Source organism: Melanotaenia boesemani, chromosome 1 (genome assembly GCF_017639745.1).
Source record: "Melanotaenia boesemani isolate fMelBoe1 chromosome 1, fMelBoe1.pri, whole genome shotgun sequence".
Classification (NCBI taxonomy): Eukaryota; Metazoa; Chordata; class Actinopteri; order Atheriniformes; family Melanotaeniidae; genus Melanotaenia; species Melanotaenia boesemani.
The window spans coordinates 22,623,905-22,644,651 of NC_055682.1; the positions used below are offsets into that span (position 1 = coordinate 22,623,905).

Here is a 20,747-nt window from a genome sequence, read left to right on the forward strand (position 1 = left end):
AGGACATTGAGCGCTGTGCTAGAAGCTGCGCTTCAGGCTCTGGTCAGTGGTACTTACGGTCAGGCCAGTGCAGGCCTGCAGGGCTTCATCTGTGCTTTAAAGGGTCGCAGTGATTGTGCCTTCAGCATTAGCTGGCTCCAACAGCTGCTGCAATTCCTGGAAACACGCAACTGGAAACCTGTGGTCAGTTTACACCCTGCTGGGGAAGCAGTTGGAAACAATAAGGGGTCAAGCGCATTTGGACGTTTCAAGCCCTTCAGCTTGCCTCCTGAGGCCATGAGGCAGGATTGGATGTCTGCAAATGCATCTTTAGAAGATACGATGGCCACGGAGGATGAGGCAGACTCCATGCAGAGTTTACTGCTGCAGGCATTGTCTCGTTCAGTCGGAGGGGAGCGAGGAGGTAATTTGGCTCAGAAAAACTTAGCTCTAGTGCAGAGTTTAGATGGCCTGAGGAGGGGCCTTCTACACAGAGTGGGAAGCTCTGTCTACGGTAACCTGAGGATGAAAGTGTCACGAGTTACGATGGCGCTGCTTGATGATGTCAGCAACCTGGTGAACGTGCAGCAACCCAGCACTCAGGGCCGGTGTTCAGCTGGTGAGTATGAGGGAAAGATGGGCCTTCACACTGGTAACACAATTGTGAGACATAATTTGTCAAGGTAAACACAAACAAAACAGACACCATGCATTGTTAAGAGTTGTTTACAAACTTTCATACACAATCCAATAACAGACATTATTAAGAAATAGTACCCTCCATTTATGGTTTACATACTGCAGTGTGTTGATGCTCTCTGACATTTAGATGATTTACTTCAGAGAATGAGCAGAGAAAAGTGCAGTGCCTGCATTTTTTTTTAAACCATATTAAGTGTTTTAATTCTTATAAGGAGACATATCAACTTAGCCCAAGTTGGGGCTCAGAAGAGAATAGGAAAGTGACCAACACTGCTTTAAAATCTTTATAATCATTCTGTGCAGTGAAAGCCTCCGTTGTTAGCCCAGCTAATCTCTTTATTCTCTCATTGATGTCAGTAACATTATATCTTGGGCATTGTTAGCTGAGCTACTCTGTTTCATCAGCCATAGTTAGTACTGCAGGAGCCTGCAGTTGCTCTTTCAATCATTCATTTACTTTGATTTTCCTTATTTTTAATAACTCTTATTTGCCTTTTTGCAGGTGACTTAAGACAGTTGATCTTATGGTAAGATATTCCAAGGTTGTATGTTTGGATTTTTACAATAAACAGATTTGCATTTCAGCTGTCTGTTCATGCATTTTTAGGGGTATAAGACATAATGTGATGTGGAACACTCAAGCTTTGGGCATCAGCTCTCAGGGTCTCCCAGGCTCATTCCCATTTCTGTCCTGTCCATCCACTGAGGAAGACAAGTTACAGTCACAACTAACACCAGCCCAGTCATCGCCAATAACAGCTCCCTCTTCAAAAAGAATCTCCAAACAAAAACACCTTCTTGAGCTCTCTGCCATACCTCACAGCAAGTTCGGAGAGGCCAACAGCAAGCAAAGAGACATTGAGTTCTCCACCTCTACAGAGATCCTGGAGGCAGCATGTAATGAATCCATCCCTGGCTTGACTGGCGTCTCTAACTTCACTGTGTTCCTTTACTGTAAACTGTTTGAAGGGGAAAATGGCTCAGTTAAATCTGCAGTGGCTCACATGGGGCTCGACCTGCATGCTACATGCTCTGATGCAGCTTGGTACCTTTCTGCTGCTGAGGAAGACTTCTTTTGGGTCCATGTCTGCAGTGAGTTCTTTGCCCATGAATTCAACAACACTGTGTGTGCCAACTCCTCTTTCTGGCTACAGAAAGCACATCAGGTAATAGATACCTTTTTAGAGGAGAGAACATTTGTGTTTGAGAGTTTTATAGAAAGCAAGACATGCTAAAGACATGCTTGGCATAGTAATTTGTGCATTTTTAAACAGAATTCTGTGTAATATAAGTTAACCATCTCCTGTTTTGCTACTTGCAGGCTGCAGTATCAAAGGATTATCATATTTCAAACCAGACGAGTATAGATGAGCTGTGTGTGCAGCTTTCAGTTGAGGCAACAGTGAGTCCAGAACTCAATGAGAACTGTTTGGCTCAGTTGGGGAGCAGGTCTCTGACTGCTGAAGTTTTTCGACACTGCTTTCTGCCTAACAACTCAGTCATGATTTCAGCTCTGTGTGGCAAGGAGTCGCCTGACTTGCTGCAAACCCTTCCAGAGGGCAGTTGGGCAGCAGCATACTGCTTAAAGATTCACAACTTTTCCCATGATGACACCATCATTGAAGCTTGTCAGTACAAGAAGTGGACTGTGCAACATTTTACCAACTCAACTCTACTAGAACTCTGTGGACAGACTCTGGGACTGAGGGAGCACATTTGTCTAAATGCCACTCTCTACCATCAGCTGTTAAGGTTGAAGCCTCGTTTAGCTGATGTCTGTGCAGATCTGCAGGCAGAACAAGAGAGTAAGAAATGTTTCCTGCAAAGGTTTTTTGATATGCTTCCAGCTCCGTATGAATTTGACACATCGCAGCTGTGTGTTGACCCAGCCCCACTACTGGTAGACCTCCTACACAAGCTGAGTGTGTGTGAGGTGGAGGGAGGAGAGCGTGAGGGCTTTTTAGTGGGGATGGGATATGTGTTGCGTGTCTTAGACTTCATGGTGGGGCTCTCATCTGGCCTGGATGAAGGAGAAGGAGAGGCAAGACAAGGTTTGGGTCAGGCTATCCTCCTTTCCAGTCTTCTTGACAACACATCCTGGGCCACGCTACAGCCTGAAGCCTCCATGAGTGTCCTTCACACTGTGGGAGTCTTCTTGCGCAGAGAGCAGAACGCCACTCTGAAAGAGAACCTGCTGAGCTGCTTCAGTGTAAGATACAGTTGCAGACCAAGACAAACACTTTGTCTAACACATACATACACATCCTGAATAACCTGTCTGCTGTGACTTCAGCCCATCCTGTGGGATCTCATCCAGCAGAACGACAACTCATCTGCTCTCAGGGTTCTGCTGCAGGTAATGGCCTGTGCACATATTTTTATGTTTTACTGAAGAGAGATGAGCTCACTGAACAGTAAGTTGAATTACCCTCCCTCACCAGGAGTATCTCCAGATGCCAAGAGACAGCATTCGAACTCTAGTGATGTCTGCAGAGAAAGATGCTGTTAAGAGATTTCTCTCTCATATGCATCAAAGTTGGGACCAACTTCAAGTTGGAACCAACCAGGTTTGCTCTCAAAATGACGTGCAGTTCTTTTATAGAAGGCTATTATGAAGTATTGTGTTTAAGCTACATAATTTGAATGCATGTCATGGCCCATGCATAGTTAAAGAGGGCCAAACTTAATACACATCCATTCTCGTTCTTTTTTGTTTTCTCTGTCAGGCCTCTCAGCAAGAGTTACAAGCCATGGAAACAATGACGGCTGCTTTCATCCATAAGTTCCCCCGAGTGACCCCAGAGCTGTTTGTAGACCTTTCTCAGTTCATCCCCTTCATGTCTGTCTCTGACATAATGAGCTTCCCAGCCTCCCTGATTGTCAATGACAGTGTGTGAGTTACGGACAGAACAAATGATTATGTTGAATTTAACATCCTTCTCAAACTGAGAGTTTCTGTGTTGCTTCTCAGGTTGACAGCCATTCGTAACCACAGCTCTGGGATGAAGTCGCTGCAAAAAAAGGCCTTTGTAAAAAGACTTCTGCAGTCAAACGTTGTCGGAGATGTCCCTACTTGGCCGCCATATTTCCTCAGCTCCATCCTCCCACTTCTGCCTTATCTCCCCATTAATCATTTTCAGCAGCTGACATTGCAGCAGGTTAGAAAGCATTTATGTAAAAGTATTCACATGTGTCTGCAGTCTCTGTCTTTGCTGTTATCTAAAACTCTGCAAGTGTATTTTTATTCTTTTCTGAACACTTCCCTGCAATTTTTTTTCTTTTTTGCATCTTAGAGTCTATTTTTACATGGTTTTTGAAGATAGTGTCTTGTTCCAGAGGGTAATGGCTGCTGGCAGGAATGATCTCCGGTACCTTTCTGTCTGTCTGTGTTGTCCAGAGGTTGTGAAGAATCATCCATTGTTTTCAGCAGCTTGTGCAGCATTCTTATCTGGACAGTCAGCTCCAGCTACTCCAGAGTTATCCCCAGCACAGAACCAGCTTTCTTGATCAGTTTGTTTAGTCTCTCTAAGTCTCTGGCTCTGATGCTGCTGCTCTAGCAGATGCTACAAAGCTGATTGCACTTTCCACAACAGACTAATAGAAGATATGCAACAACTTGGTGCAAACGTTGAATGTTCTTAGCTTCCTTAAGAAGTAGAGTGTACCTGTCCCTTCTTGTAGATGCCTCTGTTTCATTTCCAGTCCAGTCTGTGTCTAGCTGTATTCCAAGGCACTTGTATTCCTACACCACCTCCACCTCTTTTCCCAGGATGTAGACATTGTTTTGTTTACTCTTGTTCCTCCTAAAGTCAACAATCATTTCTTTTGTTTTGATTGTATTTAAGATTAGTTGATTGTTTCCGCACCAGCTTACAAACTGACTGACCAGTTCTCTGTATTCAGCTTGTCCATCACTGATACACCCCACAACTGCAGTAATCTGAGTATTTTTGCAGATGACAGGACTCAGGGTTGTATTGGAAGTCTGAGGTGTACAGTGTGAAGGGAAATGTTGAGAGTACAGTTCTTTGTGGTGCTCAGTGCTGCTGACCATCATCTCAGACACACAACTTTTCAGTCTCATAATCTGTTTTTAGTCATTAATCATAAGTTCATGAACTGAACCTATTGAAGAACATGTTCTGCTCATTAGCTCATTCCAGACCTCTATCAGTCTGATCCCCCTTTAACTGGAAACCAGTGATCTCACACATCCCTCATGTTGTCCTGCTGGAGTTGACTTTCTAACTTTTTCCTATAGTGCTCCTTGCCCTTCTTAATCTTTGTTTTAAGTTGTTTTGTGTTGCCTTCAATAAGTTCCTATATATATATATATATATATATATATATATATATATATATTTCAAACAGAAATATTTCAATTGAACATTCTGTTACATGTCACAGAAGGCGTATCACATATGGCTAAGCATGTGACATGGATCACATCTCCCTGACAAATGAAATGGTAATCTTAAAGATAATCATCAGTCTGACTGACAACCTGTCATAACCTGTCATTCTTATACGGTATATGGACACATGTCCTAGTTCATCATATAGAACTACTCAAAAGTACTCAACACACTGAGTACCCAGAACAGCTCCAACCGCCCAGTGTGTGTTTTTATTCTGAGCAACTCATCTATAAAGGGATCAAAACTTTGTGATTGTGTCATGGCAATAGTGAAAACAATAGTTGTAATATGTGATGAATAAAGTGTGACATGGTGTGTGATAGTTAAGACTAAGTGCACAAGCAGACTCTATAAGGGGCTCAAAGGCCTTTTAATGTTATCTCACCAGTGTGTGTGAAATAAAGTAGGACTTTAGCTGTGATAGAACTATAAAGGAAATCTGTTTATATACATATTTTACTAGTGCATTGGGTTTTGAAAGTATTTGTACATATTTTCATAATTAAATCGATATGTGAACATATTTCATATTTGTATAGCTGTATACTAACACTTTTTTTCTGGTAATATATAAATTATAAAGCTATTTGTGAGCATTAGTTTCTTTATCTTTTAGTGTTGTGGGAATTCGTCATGAAATCCATGAACCGCTATCAGAATAACATAGGTATACTCTCTGGGTAAATAATATGACAAAAATGGACTGCTAACAGTTTGATATCCCTTGTGCAGATCTTGTCATTTACTGTAATATGCCTTGGATGGCACTAAAGGTGGTTAAAAAGCTCTGCAGGAACACCTCCCTTAGCTTTCCGCTGATTTTCTTATCACGGTCTGCACGCACAGTCTTCCAGCAGTGTACTGACACATGTTTCTTTTTGAGACCTGTTAACACTATGAGCGCATCCATTTTGTTAGCCAGTGGTATCACATTACCCATCAGAACGGTTGGAAGAAATGGTTTGAATCTCCACTGTTTTTCTCTCTGCTTCGCTGCAGCCCTGCAGCCTCTTTGCTTCCTCTTCAATTATTTGGTGTGTTATTTTGTTGATTATCTTGATTTTGGAGAGCTTAGTCAGTTGGTCCTGCTGGTAAACAACTTACCATTGCCATGGAAACTCATTAAAATAAGTGTTTAAAGAATCAACAGTACAAGGAGAAATCACTTAAGCAACACAGCCTCCAAACCAAACTTGATTGTAGTTAATTTGAAAATTCGATTGTTTCTAAAAATGAAAACAGGACTGTCAGATTACTACCATTTGCTGCCACCATGCGACAAATTCTAGAATCTGTGCCTGATAGATTTGTTTTGTAATCTATTGATAAATATGCTCATGTGATAGAAGCTGTAGAAAAGTGCTTATGAGCACTATTGTGAAAAACTCCAACCATTTCAGAAAGTTTACTCTTGTTTGTCCTGACAAATTATATCATGTAAAGTTGACATAAGTTTGTTTCATAATTTAATAATTTCTCTTCTCAGCTTTCTCCACTGGTGGAGTTGCTAGGCAACAGCAGTCTGGACGGTGTAAGGGGCCGCCATGTGCTTCGGACCCTTTTCAGCAAGAGGAAGAATCTGACCAGTAATGGTATATTGAGGTGGGACCAAGATGCTTTATATTTATATGTATTTATAATTCTCTATGTTAAAATCTCTGGAGGTCCATGCAGAGCACTTATAATACTGATAATTACTGGTAATCACTGTCAGTAGTAAGTACACAGTAAAATCCTCCCTTATGCTGCTATCATTGTGTTGTGATATGTTATTTCTGCTATTGCCTTATTTTTTGCCATTAATTTACAAATTTAGAGTCTTTACATAAACCACATATTTGAGATTAATTTGAATTAGAAGAACAGAGGGGGTGAAGAATAAAGTCTTTTCCAGATTAGGAGTCCTTGCATGCTACCTGGATCCGGCAGACTTTGGTTCCTATCTCCAGGACTCAGCTGTGTCCACTGCTCTCTGGCAGCAGCTCTCTCAGTGCACATCCAAGGGGCTCATCAGTGCCAGTGGCAGGGTGAGGGGCAGCAAAGCAAGCTTTCTAAACCACTTGCACCCTGATTTAAAAGTTTGTTTTTGAGCCAGAAAATGCCTGACTTCTCTGTTTAACTGTGTTTCATGGATACTGTAGCTGTTAGCTTGGTTGATACCAGCAGCTAAAACTCTGAACATCAGCAGCATGGGTTCTTCAGAGCTGTCGGCGCTCAGCGGTTTGCTGCCTCAGTTAGGAGCTTCCTTCCTGCTGTCTCTCCCCACGCAGCAGCTCCTGGAAGTCTTGTCACAGCCAGGACTGCACAAATATTCACCAGCACAGGTCAGCTGGGAGTCAGGTTTTCTTTATGGTTCCTTGTCATTCTTCACATTTTTTCTTTCCTTTCTGGTAATTTTCTGCTTAAATGCTGAATAAAAATGAGTTGTATTTTAAAGAAAGCCCCTAGATTGTCAGCAATCAGCAGCCTTTTCTCTAGAATGGTATGTGGAATGATGATAGATTTCCCCCTTTCATAAAACAAACAAAACCAAAAAAAAACAATAATCTTGATTAGAAAATACAATTCAGAGATTTCTGTTTTAACATTAGGTCTACAATTAGTCACAAATATGTATACAAAAAGAATGTGTTTGAAGATTTGTTAAACCTGTTAAAGTATGTCAGATTTAGTGTGCTAAATTATCTACTTTTCTTAGGCATTTCAAATACTATCCAAGATATCAAAGGATGCCAATGTAAGTAGACATTTTTAAAATAATTGTACTGTATTCCAGCCAATTGCATTCTCACTGTTTCCTTCCTTCTGCCAGCTCACCGTGGAAAAACTGTGCAGTCTGAAGCCATTGCTTTCAGGTCTCTCCCCTGCTGTGCTCAGTGACCTCCAGTGGTCTGAGATCAGTAAAGCTGCCCACTGTCCATGCTGGAGAGCATTGCTAACTGATCTTAAGCCTGCCCACAGAGCCATACTTTACAGTGCAATACAGGAGGTGAGTGTATTTTGTTTTTTCAGTGCATCACTTCTCATTTTTATCTTTTTTCTTGTCATAAGCTGTGGCTCTAATGTTGTGTCACATGCATAGAGACAAAGGCCAGAGATGGAGATATTTTTGCAGATTTGACATCAATGTGTATTAGATAATGTCTGAGGCTTAAAACAGACAAAAAAAAAAACAAAAAAAAAACAAAAAACTAACAAACAAACAAAAAAAAAACAACAACATGTAGCCTCAGTTAGATTAATCTCTCTAATGTAAGCCTATAGGGGTCTTTAAACTCTTCTTTTTTATGTGGTTGTTTGTTGACAGGCTCTTCTCAGAGACTTGAGGAACATCACACACCAGGTAAACTGTCTGTTTTCCTTTGTTCCCCTGAGGAAGCTGATACAGGCCATGGATGGTGAAACCATTTGGAGAGGCATCCGTACATACAAAGATGTACACTGGTCACCACAGCAGGTGCACATTTTTCCATAATTTCCTTTTGTATGCAGTTTAACATTTCAGTTTTGATATGACAACAATAGGTTAGGAGTTCCTTCATCACACAGGAAGACATCACCAGCTTCGGTTTTCACTCCCGTTAATCTGCAGCTCATTGGACATGCTTCAGATGAGCCTTTCAGGATATTAATACTCCATTCAGATCAGCTGCCATCAAGCTAATTAGTTTGGATGTAGTACAATGATGTGCAGGAGTGTAGCATAAATTACTAATGGCTACCTTCAAGGGATTTTATCACAGCCAAGGGTATATGCAAGAGTGTATGAGTCTGTTTTCATCACTTGTTTTCAGCTGAACAAGACCTTAATTAGAGCTATAAAGATCAATCTTTTTATTTGCACTGAAATATAAGCTGGATTAGCAGTGAATACTGTACTTTAAATGATATGTAAGAACTTAAAGTTTCAGCAAAGATACAGTTAACAAAATAATCTAATTTTGTACATTTATTGTGTAAATGGAAATAATGTAATTTCTAACTAAACATCTCTGAGGCCCCTTTAGTAGTCAAGACATTCCCAAAGCATCTAATCTCATGTTGATCTCCTCAATAAATCATTTGTTTCCATTACCCGAGCCCAAGTTGGCTGCAAATATCCAATGCAGCAATTAGAAGAGAGAAATTTGAGTTTGGGGACTTATTGTGATAGCAATGTAGTGATCTTAGCTTTAGTGTTGTACTCAACTTCATTAAACTACTTTCTAAAATTGACTAACTTTCTAAAATTGACATTTAACCAATATTTTAATTTCTCAAGGGCCTGGAAGATGTTTGCTTTGCTTTCATGCTTTCCCAAAGAAAAACATCATATTCTATTTATTTAGGGGGAATTTTGATATTAATATCTTATATGAATAAAATATTTTGAGAAATGGAGCTCCAGATATTTGTGTTTTCATTTTTATCTTTAATTAGCAAGATAACCCAAAAATTGAGAATAAAACAAATAAATAAATAAAAAAGAAGAGTCATTAGTCATGCCTTAAGGGCTTGATGATGGTGTGGTGGTTAGCATCATCACTTCACAACAAGAAGAGTCCTGGTTTAAACAACATGCTAACTCTTTTCTGTGTGGAGTTTGCATGTTCTAACTGTGCATGTGTGGGTTCTCTCTTGTTACTCTGACTTCCTCCTACAGTCCAAAAACATTCTTGCTTGGTTGTGATTTTAAAACTGATTCTAGGACAGAATGGTTGTTTGTTTCGTTTGTCTCTGTGCTGTCCCTGTGATCGACTGAAAACCTGTGTAGAGTGTACTCCACATCTCACCCTGGAATACCCTCTCCACCCCCTAAACATAACTACATTATCATTATTATTTTTATTTTTATTATTGCAGCAGTTGTCATGTTATGTTCTTCATTTTGTGGTCACTATTAACAGAATCCTATTTTTTTCTACACAGGCTCAATTTTTGTTTAGTAAGATCCTTGAATTTACAAACATTACCGTCAAGTCAGTGAGGTATGTATTTAATACCTGCATCAAAACTTTCATGTTTATGGTTTAATGGTTTATGGTTTTGATTTATGGTCATTTGTCTTGCAAACTAAAGTAAAATAAATAAATAAATAAAAACCCTCAGTAACAGTGATTTTCCGATCAGCCACTCAGTCCTCATTGCAATAATGTCTCTTTACTTGTAGGGATCTGGGTAGTATTGCTGGTGGAATGAGTTGTGGGATTTTGAAGCTTTGGACCAATGAAACAGGCTTTGCAGAGCTGCTTGAATTTGTCAGTGAATTGCCTGGAGGCACAAGACCTGCTCTGGTGAGAAAAGAACTTCAGAAACCCTCAAACTTTTTATCACGGGCTTTCATATGGAGCCATGAAAGTGAATGTGTTTATTTTTCATACTAACAAGTTCAGACATCCTCTGTTATGTGTTACTAGCGAAAATGTATTGTAGAAGAACTGAAGAAACAACCTGAACTCAACCTCAATGCTTTGAGTTCTGGGTTTGCTGCAACATTACCGTAAGTATCTCCTTGTCAAATATATGTTTTACTAAAAATCTCGAGCAGTTTATTGAATGATGACAACAGTTATTTTCTTTTCCAGAGTGACGATGATCGAGAACCTCTCTAATGCATCTGTCAGAGCCATTCTGGACCACATTAAGTCCCACTTTGTTGATTTCCTGATACTGCCTCATTATAAACAGACAAATTTAGCTGAGAGGGCCATAGCTGAGCTGGTAAAGCACCTACATTGTCTATACAAGTGCTGAATTTCATAGTAGATGTGCATGAGCTAACTTACTTCAATTTGTTTAAAGTTGAGAAATGTGACAAATTAGATGCTGCAGTAATGTATGAGTTTTATTAAATGGAATTACAAATCCTCTTTCTTTTTAAAGTTAATTGAAATCTTAAAAAGCCTAAATGACAATTCAGAGCAAATGTAAACTCAGAGATGCCATTTCTGGTTAACTGAAATCAGAACAAGTGACAGTTACTTGTGTGTTTGATTGTAACACAATAATGGGGTCCAAAGAGCAAACACTACTTGTTGGTTGAGCCTTTTCAAGTAAGCAGATATACAGAGAGAAACAGATGGAGAAAGAGATTTAGAACATAACCTGTCTCATCCTCTCAACAGCTTTTCACACATGTGAAGTTGGTGTGAAATCCTGGTAATCCAGACTCACTCTCCATATGTGCTGCTCTATAGGACTCTTTTCTGGCAGAGGGGCAGATTGGTGGCACCCTTCTGGACAACCTGGGACCTTTGCTGCCTTTCCTGGACCGAGACAGTCTGACTCTGGTGGATAGAGGAGCACTGGCTCTGCGGGTGGAGGAGATCAGAAGTTTCTGCCTTCCTAAAGAGGCTCTGAGAGATATTAGTGGTTTTCTCACTGAGAAAGACCTGCTGGGGTAACAACCTACAGCATCTGCCACAGATTTTGGTTTTGCCACCGTGAACTTATGTGTTGGGAGGAGATCTATTCAATCATCATCAATAAAAAAAAGTTATTTGTTGCCTGCACACACACACACACACACACACACACAAGAAGGAGATGAAAAAGTAATTTATATGCATATAGTTTATATAAAAATATGTCAAAATATTAAGTTCAGAATGTCAGTATCAAGTACATGTTCAAATGTGCTGTAGGCTACATGTTACAATTAAAGATGAAAATCCTGTGATCATCTAATGACTGAAAACTGGTCATGACTATAAAAAAACAGAAAACATTTCAAAATAACTGTTCATGAACTTTATGCAATTTTTACAACACAAAATGTTAGTAGAGAGTTTTTCAATGAGGCTTTTCAAGACTTTTGCTAATACTAACTTTAGGCTGCTAACAGTACTTAATGGCATGTTAGCAAGCAAACACTTGGCCTTCTCGTAAAGCATCATTTCATTAACATAGAAAATTACACTTACAGTACTTTGGTACCAAATTTGTGACTTTCTCTGTACTTAAGTCTTTTTGTGCCTTTTTTCTAAATATAATAAAGCTCAGAAAGAAAAAAAAAATAGGCTACTTTTAGCTTTGTTAGCTCATTAGTTTGCAGACTAAACCCATCAGCATCTTCTAAAATGATATCCTTTGTTTTCAAATTAGACTACCCAATTTATTGAATTTACTATTTATCATCCTGAAAGTGATGTAGATATTATTCTCTGGATTATTTTATTGAAAACCATCCTACACGTGTTGATAAACATTATTTCACTCAAAAACTGTTACCAGTCAATAAAAATGCAGTTAGTCTCTGAAAATCTTTAATGTAGCTACATCTCATGGCAGTTCAAATAATAGTTATGTTCTTCAGTTAGGACCAAAATTACTGACTGAAAAACAGACAAGAGGAGACTACCATCCTAAGCATCTGCAAGGGAAAAACAACAACAAAAAACAAAAGAAAACACACACACACACACACACACACACAGTATTAAATGCATAAGTTGTAAATTTTGCCTCCAGAATGTTCAGACCTCACTCTAGCTTAGTCTGTAGTATGATATTGATTACATAAAGCAGTTGTAATGATGGGACATGTGTGCTTGTTTGCCAGAGATCCGTCTAAATGGCAGGTTGGGGATGTTGAGCATCTGGGCAGGCTGGTGTTTGCTCTCTCAACAAAGCAGATTAACTCCATCCCACTGGTAAGCACCAGAATAACTGAGCCATGTAACATATCCATTTAGTTCATTTTTTTTCTTAGACATATCCTGACTATAATGAGTATTTATGTGCTTGCACTGAGCAGACGGTGTTGAATAAGGACTTAGTGGAGCAGGTCCTGCTGAGTCAAAGGCGCTGGGAGGACAGTGTGGTTGGTGGGGTCTGTGTTAGTCAGTGTATGGACCAACACAACCTCAAGCAGCAGACTCAGAGTCTTATTCGAGGGATTGTCAAAGCACGGAGTAGAAAAGCAAAAGGTTTGAAGTAGTGTATATTGTACATGAAAAGTAACTTTTATAAATTCACTGAATATCCCTGTTTTTCTTTTTATTTATTTATTCATTGCACAGTGCCAGTTCCAAATTGTGCAGACATCAGAGGAACCTTTCCCTCAGCTTGGTCATCCACTCAGCTCAGGCGTATGCCACTGGAGGAGTTGAAAGAGTGTGTGGAAGTTTTTGGTCAGGATTCATCGCTGAGTTCTGAGCAGCGTCGGTCAGCGTGGGTAAAACTCCGGCAGGTTAGGAAAACTCCACCTACAAAAGACCACACATCAATCACAAGGCATCTGTTCACATGGTTTCCCCACCACAAGCAGAAATACAGCATGTTCTCTGCTGCGGATTATGCAGACACTATGTAGGTCAGTCAGGGAGTAAAACAACCTAGGCACTTCAGAATATCTCAGAGCCTGACTTGAACTGCAGCAATTCTTGCCCTACAAGAACTTGTCCACTTCAGGAGAGTGTAGTCCTGAAAACAGAAATAATAATAAAAAAAAGAAAAAAGAAAAAAAGAACATTGACTAATGTTGTACAGCAGTACAGTTTATGTAACAGTTAATGTGTTTTCAAAAATAGCTCTGAAATATAAGTTTGAGGATGTAAAGAAGGAGGAACAATAAAGAAACTGGCTGAAGTGTTTTGATACCCACATAATCTGTGGATAATCTCTGCTATGGTTCTTTATTTGACCCAGTTCTTCAGTCCAGTGAGAGAGTTGAAAGCAGATCAGGTGCTGACATTGGGCTCATTGGTGACGGAGATGGGAGAGAGAGAGCTACAGGACATCAATCTCACTGATGTGGGTGTGTTGGCACATCTGGGCACACTGACAGACTGGAGTTTTCAAAAGGTGAACTTAACATTTTATATCTTACCCTCATGTAAATTGATCTTGAGTAATTTTATTTGTTTATAAATGTGTGATTCATATTTCTGTTTGACTTTTTTAGATGAGAGCAGTGATTTTAAGTGTGATAAGGAAACGCAGGCTGAAAGTGGAGCAGTTAACAGCTGTTGATATAGTAACATTTGGCCATTTGATGTGCGGCCTATACCCCTCAGAGATCAAACGACTGAGCCCCTACAATCTCAGGTCAGTAAAATAATCTCTTCCCAGTACATTATGTCCATCCACACTTGTACCCTGTTGCAACACTGAATCTTTGAAAGAACAAAATTGCTAAATTATTTAATATATCCAACCTGGAAGAATGTGGACAGAGTTTGGCAAATGCTGCAAAGAGGGGCTGATAAATGCAGCTAACTCTGTGACAGTAGAAATAGTAATGAAAAAACTTTATGCAGCATTATAGGATCAGTTGAGTCTTAAATGCAGAAAATAAACATGTTTACATACAACTAACAGGGAACTTAGATACTTAGAACAAGATAAACCCCACCACGACATTTTTCATATCTTTAGAAGGGGCTAAAGACCTTAATCTCTTCCCTCAAACTGCAGTGTAGCTGTCCTGTTCTTGAGGGAGACATCTCTGCCATGCACGGAACAGCAGTTGGAGGCACTGACAAGCTGTTTGTCCAGACCAGACGCCTTTGGTCCAGTCAGTGCTTGGGGACCAGAGATTTTCAGTGAAATTGGGATTTTGGCAGGTATAGTGGGGCATAATATCCCTGGGGGTAAAAACTTTTTGCACACAACTTTTTAAAAATGTTTTTTTTTTTCTTTCTTTTCCAAAGAGTGAGAATGGTGGAAGTTGGAAATGACAGCTCTTTGATGGATAGGTGCAATTAAAAGTATCCCAGAGGGTTTAGGCCTGAGAGTGAGACAAGGAAGTTTTCTACGCTCTTCCTGTGATTTGAAATGAGAAACATTAATTACCTGACGTCCATGTTTGTGTCTGTTTCCAGCGGGCCTGCCTGATATAGTGCTGTCAGCTCTGCTGCAAGGACAGGTGGAAGGAATCATCCCTGAAGCTGTTGCCCAGATGACACCAAAAAAGATGGCAGTGAGTTTTATCCTCACTTAAAAGTTGTTTATTCTGACTCAACACCAGTTTCAGTGTAGATGGATACATTCTGCAAGGCATAGATGGTAATTTTGGGTTTATATATATATATATATATATATAAACAAATAAACAAACACATGCAAGGTTTGGTTACATCTCCAAGACTTGGATGTTAATAATTTTACAGAAAGAAAAACTATCAAAAAGAGGAAATTCAGCTTTGCTGCTGTTCTGAACAATATCATGTAAAAATTACACCACTAACTCAAGAACCAAGTAAAACACTCAAAGAAATTGGAGAGAAAAACCCCCCAAAGATAACAATAAATTGCCTATAAAAATCATTACAGTGTGCCATCTCAAACACATCATGTTGATGATTCTCCTGTAACAAAAAGGCTGAAAAAGAGTGTTGAGACACAAGACATGAGACACTACATTGGAAACCACTGTTTTTCAGAAATAAACTAAGTTAAATACATAAATGAAGGATAAAATACTAAAATTATAGATACATTTTTACAGGACAGGAGCATGATTGGCTCGCCTGCTCCATCAGGACAGCCTGGAAATTTAGATAAACTGACTCAGGTTTTTAACGACGAGGCAGCTAAAGGAAATATTTTCTTTCTGCAGTTTAAGTTGCCTTTTACAGTCTTGACTGTGTTCAATACACAACGTGTTCAGTCTAGACTTAAGTCATATTGTATTTGTTGTTATGATATACTATAGATCTGACCACACTATGTGTTTCTGGGCCCTCAACCTTTCTTAGTGACTACATTCTGATATTTAATAGAAAAAAGTAGGGTCTTTTCATGTAATCCTCTACAAGGTTTATCTTTTTACAGTAAGTTACTCATCTCTGGATCTTAATTAAACTATCTCCCTCTGAAACAACTGGACAAAGCCAAAGAAAACACAGTGCCACATTACATCTGCATTCCTGGCAGCAGAACAAACAATTCTCTGCCTGGCAGGTGGTGTTCAGTGCAGTTCAGTTGTCGTGGATGAGTGTGGAGCAGGCGTGGGCTGTCACACAGGAGCAGTGGGCTGAGCTGGACACGGAACAGAGACATGCTGTTGGACTCGCTCGGTATGAGGGAGACATCCTGCTGGAGCTCAGAGGTGTGTCTTCAGAATAAAGTATCTGACTCTTTGTGATAAGCTTCTTCATATTTTGTCGGTTTGCATGTTATTTGTCTCTCCTGAGTTGTGGATATGGTTTACGTGTTGATATGTTGTTCTTCCTCTGCAGGGAGGAACTCGGCCCCAGCAGCCTCAAACACAGGCAACCTCCCTTTATGCTTACTGGCTCTGTGCCTCCTGTTATGGCAACTAAGTTAAAATGCTGCAACAACATTTAATTGTCCCTTTGACCTCCCTTGGTATCATATTTGTACTTCAAATAAACATTTTGAACTGCTCCACTCTTCTGTGTGTTGATCTCTTAATTCTCATTGCTCTCGGTTACACTCTGCTGCACATGATTCACTTTTATAAGGGTTATCAGCTTGGCAGAATGTAAATCAGTGTGTGTTGCTGTGCTTTATGTCGTACTCTTTTGTTAGAACAATAACAGCAAACAGTACAATAATTAAGGTTTATTTGACAGAGGAACAAGCTTTCCAACATTTATGGAATAAACAAGTGAACAAACTTGAGATGAGATTTTATTAGAGAATTAACACACCAGGAGCAGACACCAAAGTCTGGAACATCAAGAACACAAATAGCTGCAAGAATCTTTAATAGACCGTGGAAACCTTGCACCCATTTATTAATAACTTTTGTTGACTCTGAAATCTGTGCACTACAGCACTCTGTGATCCTGAAAGGAACTGCCTTCCAACTATAGGACATAGTTTGCTTAGTTCATGTGCTCAATTGCTAATTTGATCTTTTTAAATTACCGCTTTTTGTCTCCAAATTAATTATATATATATATATATATATATATATATATATATATATATGTATGTATTAACCAAAAACTCCTCAATTTATAATGCATGGAACAAAATAATTGTATTTGGTTCCATGATAAACCACTTTTTTGTGGTTCTCATGACATCCAAGTACCACATGCATGGATTTGATCTATTGCTCATCATAATTTAAGGCAGAATGTGAAGTACTTAGAATTTGTAAGAGGTTCTGCTACAAACTAATTTTTGCAAAGTTAGAAAATAAATATTGTTGGGTTAATACTAACAGCTCTAGCAGTTTGTCTTCTTTAGTTTTTGGAGGAATTGTGTCTTTCTGTTTTATCGCTCCAATGGAGAGATGACAGGGAATGAGAAGGGAGATGGGAATTAATGAGATGCAACCCAGGTGACCTTATGGACAGGAACAAGGAGCACTATGGTTCATGGTTGGCTGCAGGTGCAGCCCACAAGGTGCATAGTTCTAATTAAAGTCAGGTTTAATCAAATTATTATAAAATGTCTGACACACAGAAAACCTGAAACTAGATAGTAATATTCCCCCATACAATTAACAGTTTTGACTGACTGGTGTTGCACTGCTATGTTTGACATAATGATGAACTGGTAGAAAACTGAAGTTTCTAGAAAATTTATGTTTAGTCTTTCTCTCTAGGCCAAAAAGAGACTAGCTTTTTTTTGCTAGATTATGAAGTAATTTACATGCATGCATTTTTGCATAATAAAAAGGAAATTATTGTCTTTTTTTCCCAAGAGATGTTTCCTCTAATCTTATTTTGCTTCACTGCTGATAGTTTTTACATTCTGTTTTCTATTTTTGCCATTTGTGTGTCATTGTATCAGTTTGCTAGGCTTGTTTTTTTTCTAAAGGTTTTTTTTAAGCACTTCAAACAGAGGCAGGGAACTGGAGGGATCTCTTGACCCTGGGCCTGTGCCTGGTTAAGCCTATTCGTAATCCTTCCATGCTCGCAACAACAATTTCCTCAATCAGGATGACGTTTATTGGCATGCAATCCGCTTACTGGGCATCTATGACATGTTCGTCACAATAATAAATTTCCGTCTGTTTGGTTGAAATGTGCCAAACACTGACAGTCGCTGTCATTTGAAGGATGCTCGCCGCCTGTGACCACTAGGTGGGGGTGTAGCAGCGCTGCTGCTCAGTGAGTAGGCAACGTCTCCGCTTTGTCCACTGCAGTGACGTATTTCCTGAGGCTTGTACATAGACCACTCAGTGGTACACCGGAGGGGTATCATGAGTGTTTATAACCAGCAATTCTCCGTTATCAGTTCTTCAGTCATTTCGCCGTGTCGTCGTCGGTTTTAACGCCGCGGTGTGAGACAACAACCAGCCGTTTCGAGCAGGATGTAAAGGAAGCTGGTAAGTTGAGCCATTGGTAAGTTTCCCATTTGCTTTAGCATGTATTTGGACTTCTTTGAGCGGCCGAGTTTGCTGATTCTTGTACTCCTGTACTACCCAAACCCCTACACAAGAGCGGACAAGACTATAGATGTCTTATTAATAAGGGTCTTGTCAGTTTGTGAGTGTTTTTCTAAAAGGGAAATCTCACGTACACACACACGCCGAGCTGACGTCGACTGCGCCGCGTCCGGTTTCTGTGGTTGTTCCTGTGAAGTGGAGAAAACTGTGGCGCTCCCGATCCGCGTTGCTCGATCGGTATGTGTAATAAATTGTGAGCAAGGAAGGCAAGGGAATGTTTGTCAGCACTAGAGGATAGGAGAAGAAAGGGGGAGGCACATGTGAGACGGAGCAGGTCAAAATACCACCGTGGCGTCAAGTTTGCGTTAATCACGTCGCGGTACAGTTTCAGACATATTAGTCCAGCGAAGGAGTCATCATCGGATCAGCTCCGAGACAAATTATGACTACGTGTTGTTGTCACGGACTGCACCAGTGAGGTGAGTCAACCACCCACAAACTCACAACATTGCTGCCATCAGATGATAGATTCAAACCCTGTAAACATTGATGTTGGGCGTTACAGGTCAGGGCGACAGAAGTTTTGCTCTTTACTGCAGCTTGTCTTTGCTCTCAACAGACTTTTTGGTATACGGTACAACGTTTGGCTCATATGACGCTTTAGTTGTAAGTTTTAATACTATACTGATGAGTATTATCGATGCCTTTGCGCGAACTTTGACGTCTGGAATAGCAAAGCAGATCTGGATAAACTGTAGAAGTAGCACTCACATTTTGAACGTGGGTAGAGGTAACGATGTTGATTCTTATCCGTCTGGCTGTAGTTTATTTTTGAAAAACCTCCAAAGTGTAACAGAACATTGGACCCCAGCGCCATTGTAGCAGCTGCATCGATATATTATGAAAACTGACCTGCTTCTGGTGTGCGTGTGTTTTCCGTACACTGTAATTTTATCCCGGTTGTGGTAAGATTGAATCTCTGATCATTACGGAGAATCACTAAAGCAAAGTCACTCAGAAGAAGGAGCCCATAGTAGAAATGACTTAGGAACGATCTGTATGATACTTTGATGTAGAAATGTCAGCAGGGACTCTGGAGAAGTACTTAGATGACAGAAGTGGAACAAAACAAATGTTCTCGTGGGAAAAGAACAGACAAAGGAGCTTTGGTTGTCATTTGCAGACTGAAAACATTCCCCATTTAACCTCGTTTTGCAATTAAGATGTCTTTATATGATACAACACATACTCAATAAAATGATGGGAAAGTACATCATATATGTTTGATCATTTTCATGTACAGTTAAAGCATCAAATCTAAGGCAAGCCATGTTTTTTTTAAGAGAAATTGTAAAAACCTACTGTTAATCGTCAGAGTCGGGGTAATAGTGAAAAATTATCAGCATAGTTGATTTCAGTTTTCTCATATTAGGTTGAAATCACTAAAGTGGCCATTCTTTGGTAGTCCCCTGTTCCTCTCTTTAAACATATTTGCATTTGCAGACAGAAATCCTGAAGCCGCTCAAAGGGCCACAGTTTAAAAGAAATCCAGCCCAGAACAGGCTTTGTTTGGGTCCTTAATTAGCAACGTCTGCCAGTAAAAATGAATGTTGCTGTTAAATTTCTTATAAATGTTGCAGCTTTTTTGGTGGAAGATTTGTTTTCTCCAGAGTCTTCTTTCAGCATAAACTCAGAAACAAGCACGTGTGTTGAGACCAGCTATCTGGAAATAATTTAGTTCCAGATCTGCAGTCACTCATTTTGCTGGCGATTTGACACCAATTGTGTATTTTGGACTTGTTCTTTGAAGAGGATCAGGGAACAAATTTCAGAGTATGTGTTCTTGTCATAATGCAGATGATCAAGATGTTTTAAGGCTCCTGAACAAAATGATATATATTTACCTGCTGATGGAAGGTAGTTGCTATGTCCACACTTGTAAAGAAAAGGTTTTTATAAAGTATAGGTTGTTATTTCGACTGTGATAATGGAATACTGGTACCTACATTTTATACTGGTGACCTGCTGTGAAAGATTGAAGGGTGAAGTTTTTTCTTTTTTCTTAAACTTTAGAGGAAATTTGACTTCACAGAGCTGAGTTCCTGTACATTATAAGAGCCGGCAATAATAATTGCACATGCCCGAAATGGCTTGTAAAAGGTCATGTGGGTTAAATACATTCAAGTTCATGTTTATGTCATTTGAATATAAACAAACTGATGAGGTGTAAACTGTTTCCTTTTTAAATTGCACTGATGAGTTCAGTAATGAGGCCAGTATCATCCTTTGGGTTTAATGATACTTGGCTAATTAAAGTAATTAGAGTACACTTTTTTTCTTTATTTTCTTTGTAACAG

At 39.6% G+C, this 20,747-nt stretch overlaps 2 protein-coding genes and 1 long non-coding RNA gene across 4 annotated transcripts in view; 2 read left to right on the plus strand and 1 right to left on the minus strand.

Moving 5' to 3' along the window:
* The first annotated feature begins 276 nt into the window (after positions 1-276).
* On the plus strand, positions 277-16,433 carry LOC121643829 (stereocilin-like). The gene is made up of 28 exons (XM_041991382.1): positions 277-598; positions 1,184-1,208; positions 1,289-1,847; positions 2,003-2,890; positions 2,975-3,037; positions 3,123-3,248; positions 3,408-3,574; positions 3,653-3,839; positions 6,586-6,701; positions 6,994-7,126; positions 7,241-7,423; positions 7,798-7,836; positions 7,912-8,088; positions 8,407-8,556; positions 10,008-10,066; positions 10,249-10,372; positions 10,496-10,578; positions 10,664-10,799; positions 11,276-11,478; positions 12,640-12,730; positions 12,835-13,006; positions 13,100-13,269; positions 13,728-13,883; positions 13,984-14,126; positions 14,496-14,644; positions 14,903-15,000; positions 15,984-16,131; positions 16,262-16,433. Exons 1-28 carry the CDS (start codon positions 277-279, stop codon positions 16,348-16,350), a joined length of 4,956 nt encoding a protein of 1,651 aa, XP_041847316.1. The 3' UTR covers positions 16,351-16,433.
* Positions 12,847-19,273, minus strand: LOC121643858. Its single transcript, XR_006011182.1, has 3 exons — positions 19,162-19,273; positions 14,874-14,968; positions 12,847-13,285 (listed from the first exon to the last, which is right to left on the minus strand). It is a non-coding gene; the product is annotated as an uncharacterized LOC121643858 (long non-coding RNA).
* Positions 18,175-20,747, plus strand: part of furina (furin (paired basic amino acid cleaving enzyme) a) — a 74,354-nt gene continuing 71,781 nt past the window's right edge. Inside the window, exon 1 of one of the 2 annotated variants that reach the window (XM_041991393.1) lies at positions 18,175-18,330. The gene's annotated coding sequence lies outside the window, so the exon portion shown is untranslated. Of the gene's footprint in view, positions 18,331-18,616; positions 18,870-20,747 lie in introns of those variants that run through there. The other variant, XM_041991401.1, reaches the window with a different exon arrangement.

Bases quoted from the DNA above. Each gene is read 5' to 3' on its own strand.
- LOC121643829 (XM_041991382.1), top strand. From the start codon at position 277: ATGAGGCAGGATTGGATGTCTGCAAATGCATCTTTAGAAGATACGATG. The intron at 8,557-10,007 runs GTGCACATTTTT...TTTTCTACACAG, and splicing joins TACACTGGTCACCACAGCAG to GCTCAATTTTTGTTTAGTAA. The intron at 10,067-10,248 runs GTATGTATTTAA...CTTTACTTGTAG, and splicing joins ATTACCGTCAAGTCAGTGAG to GGATCTGGGTAGTATTGCTG.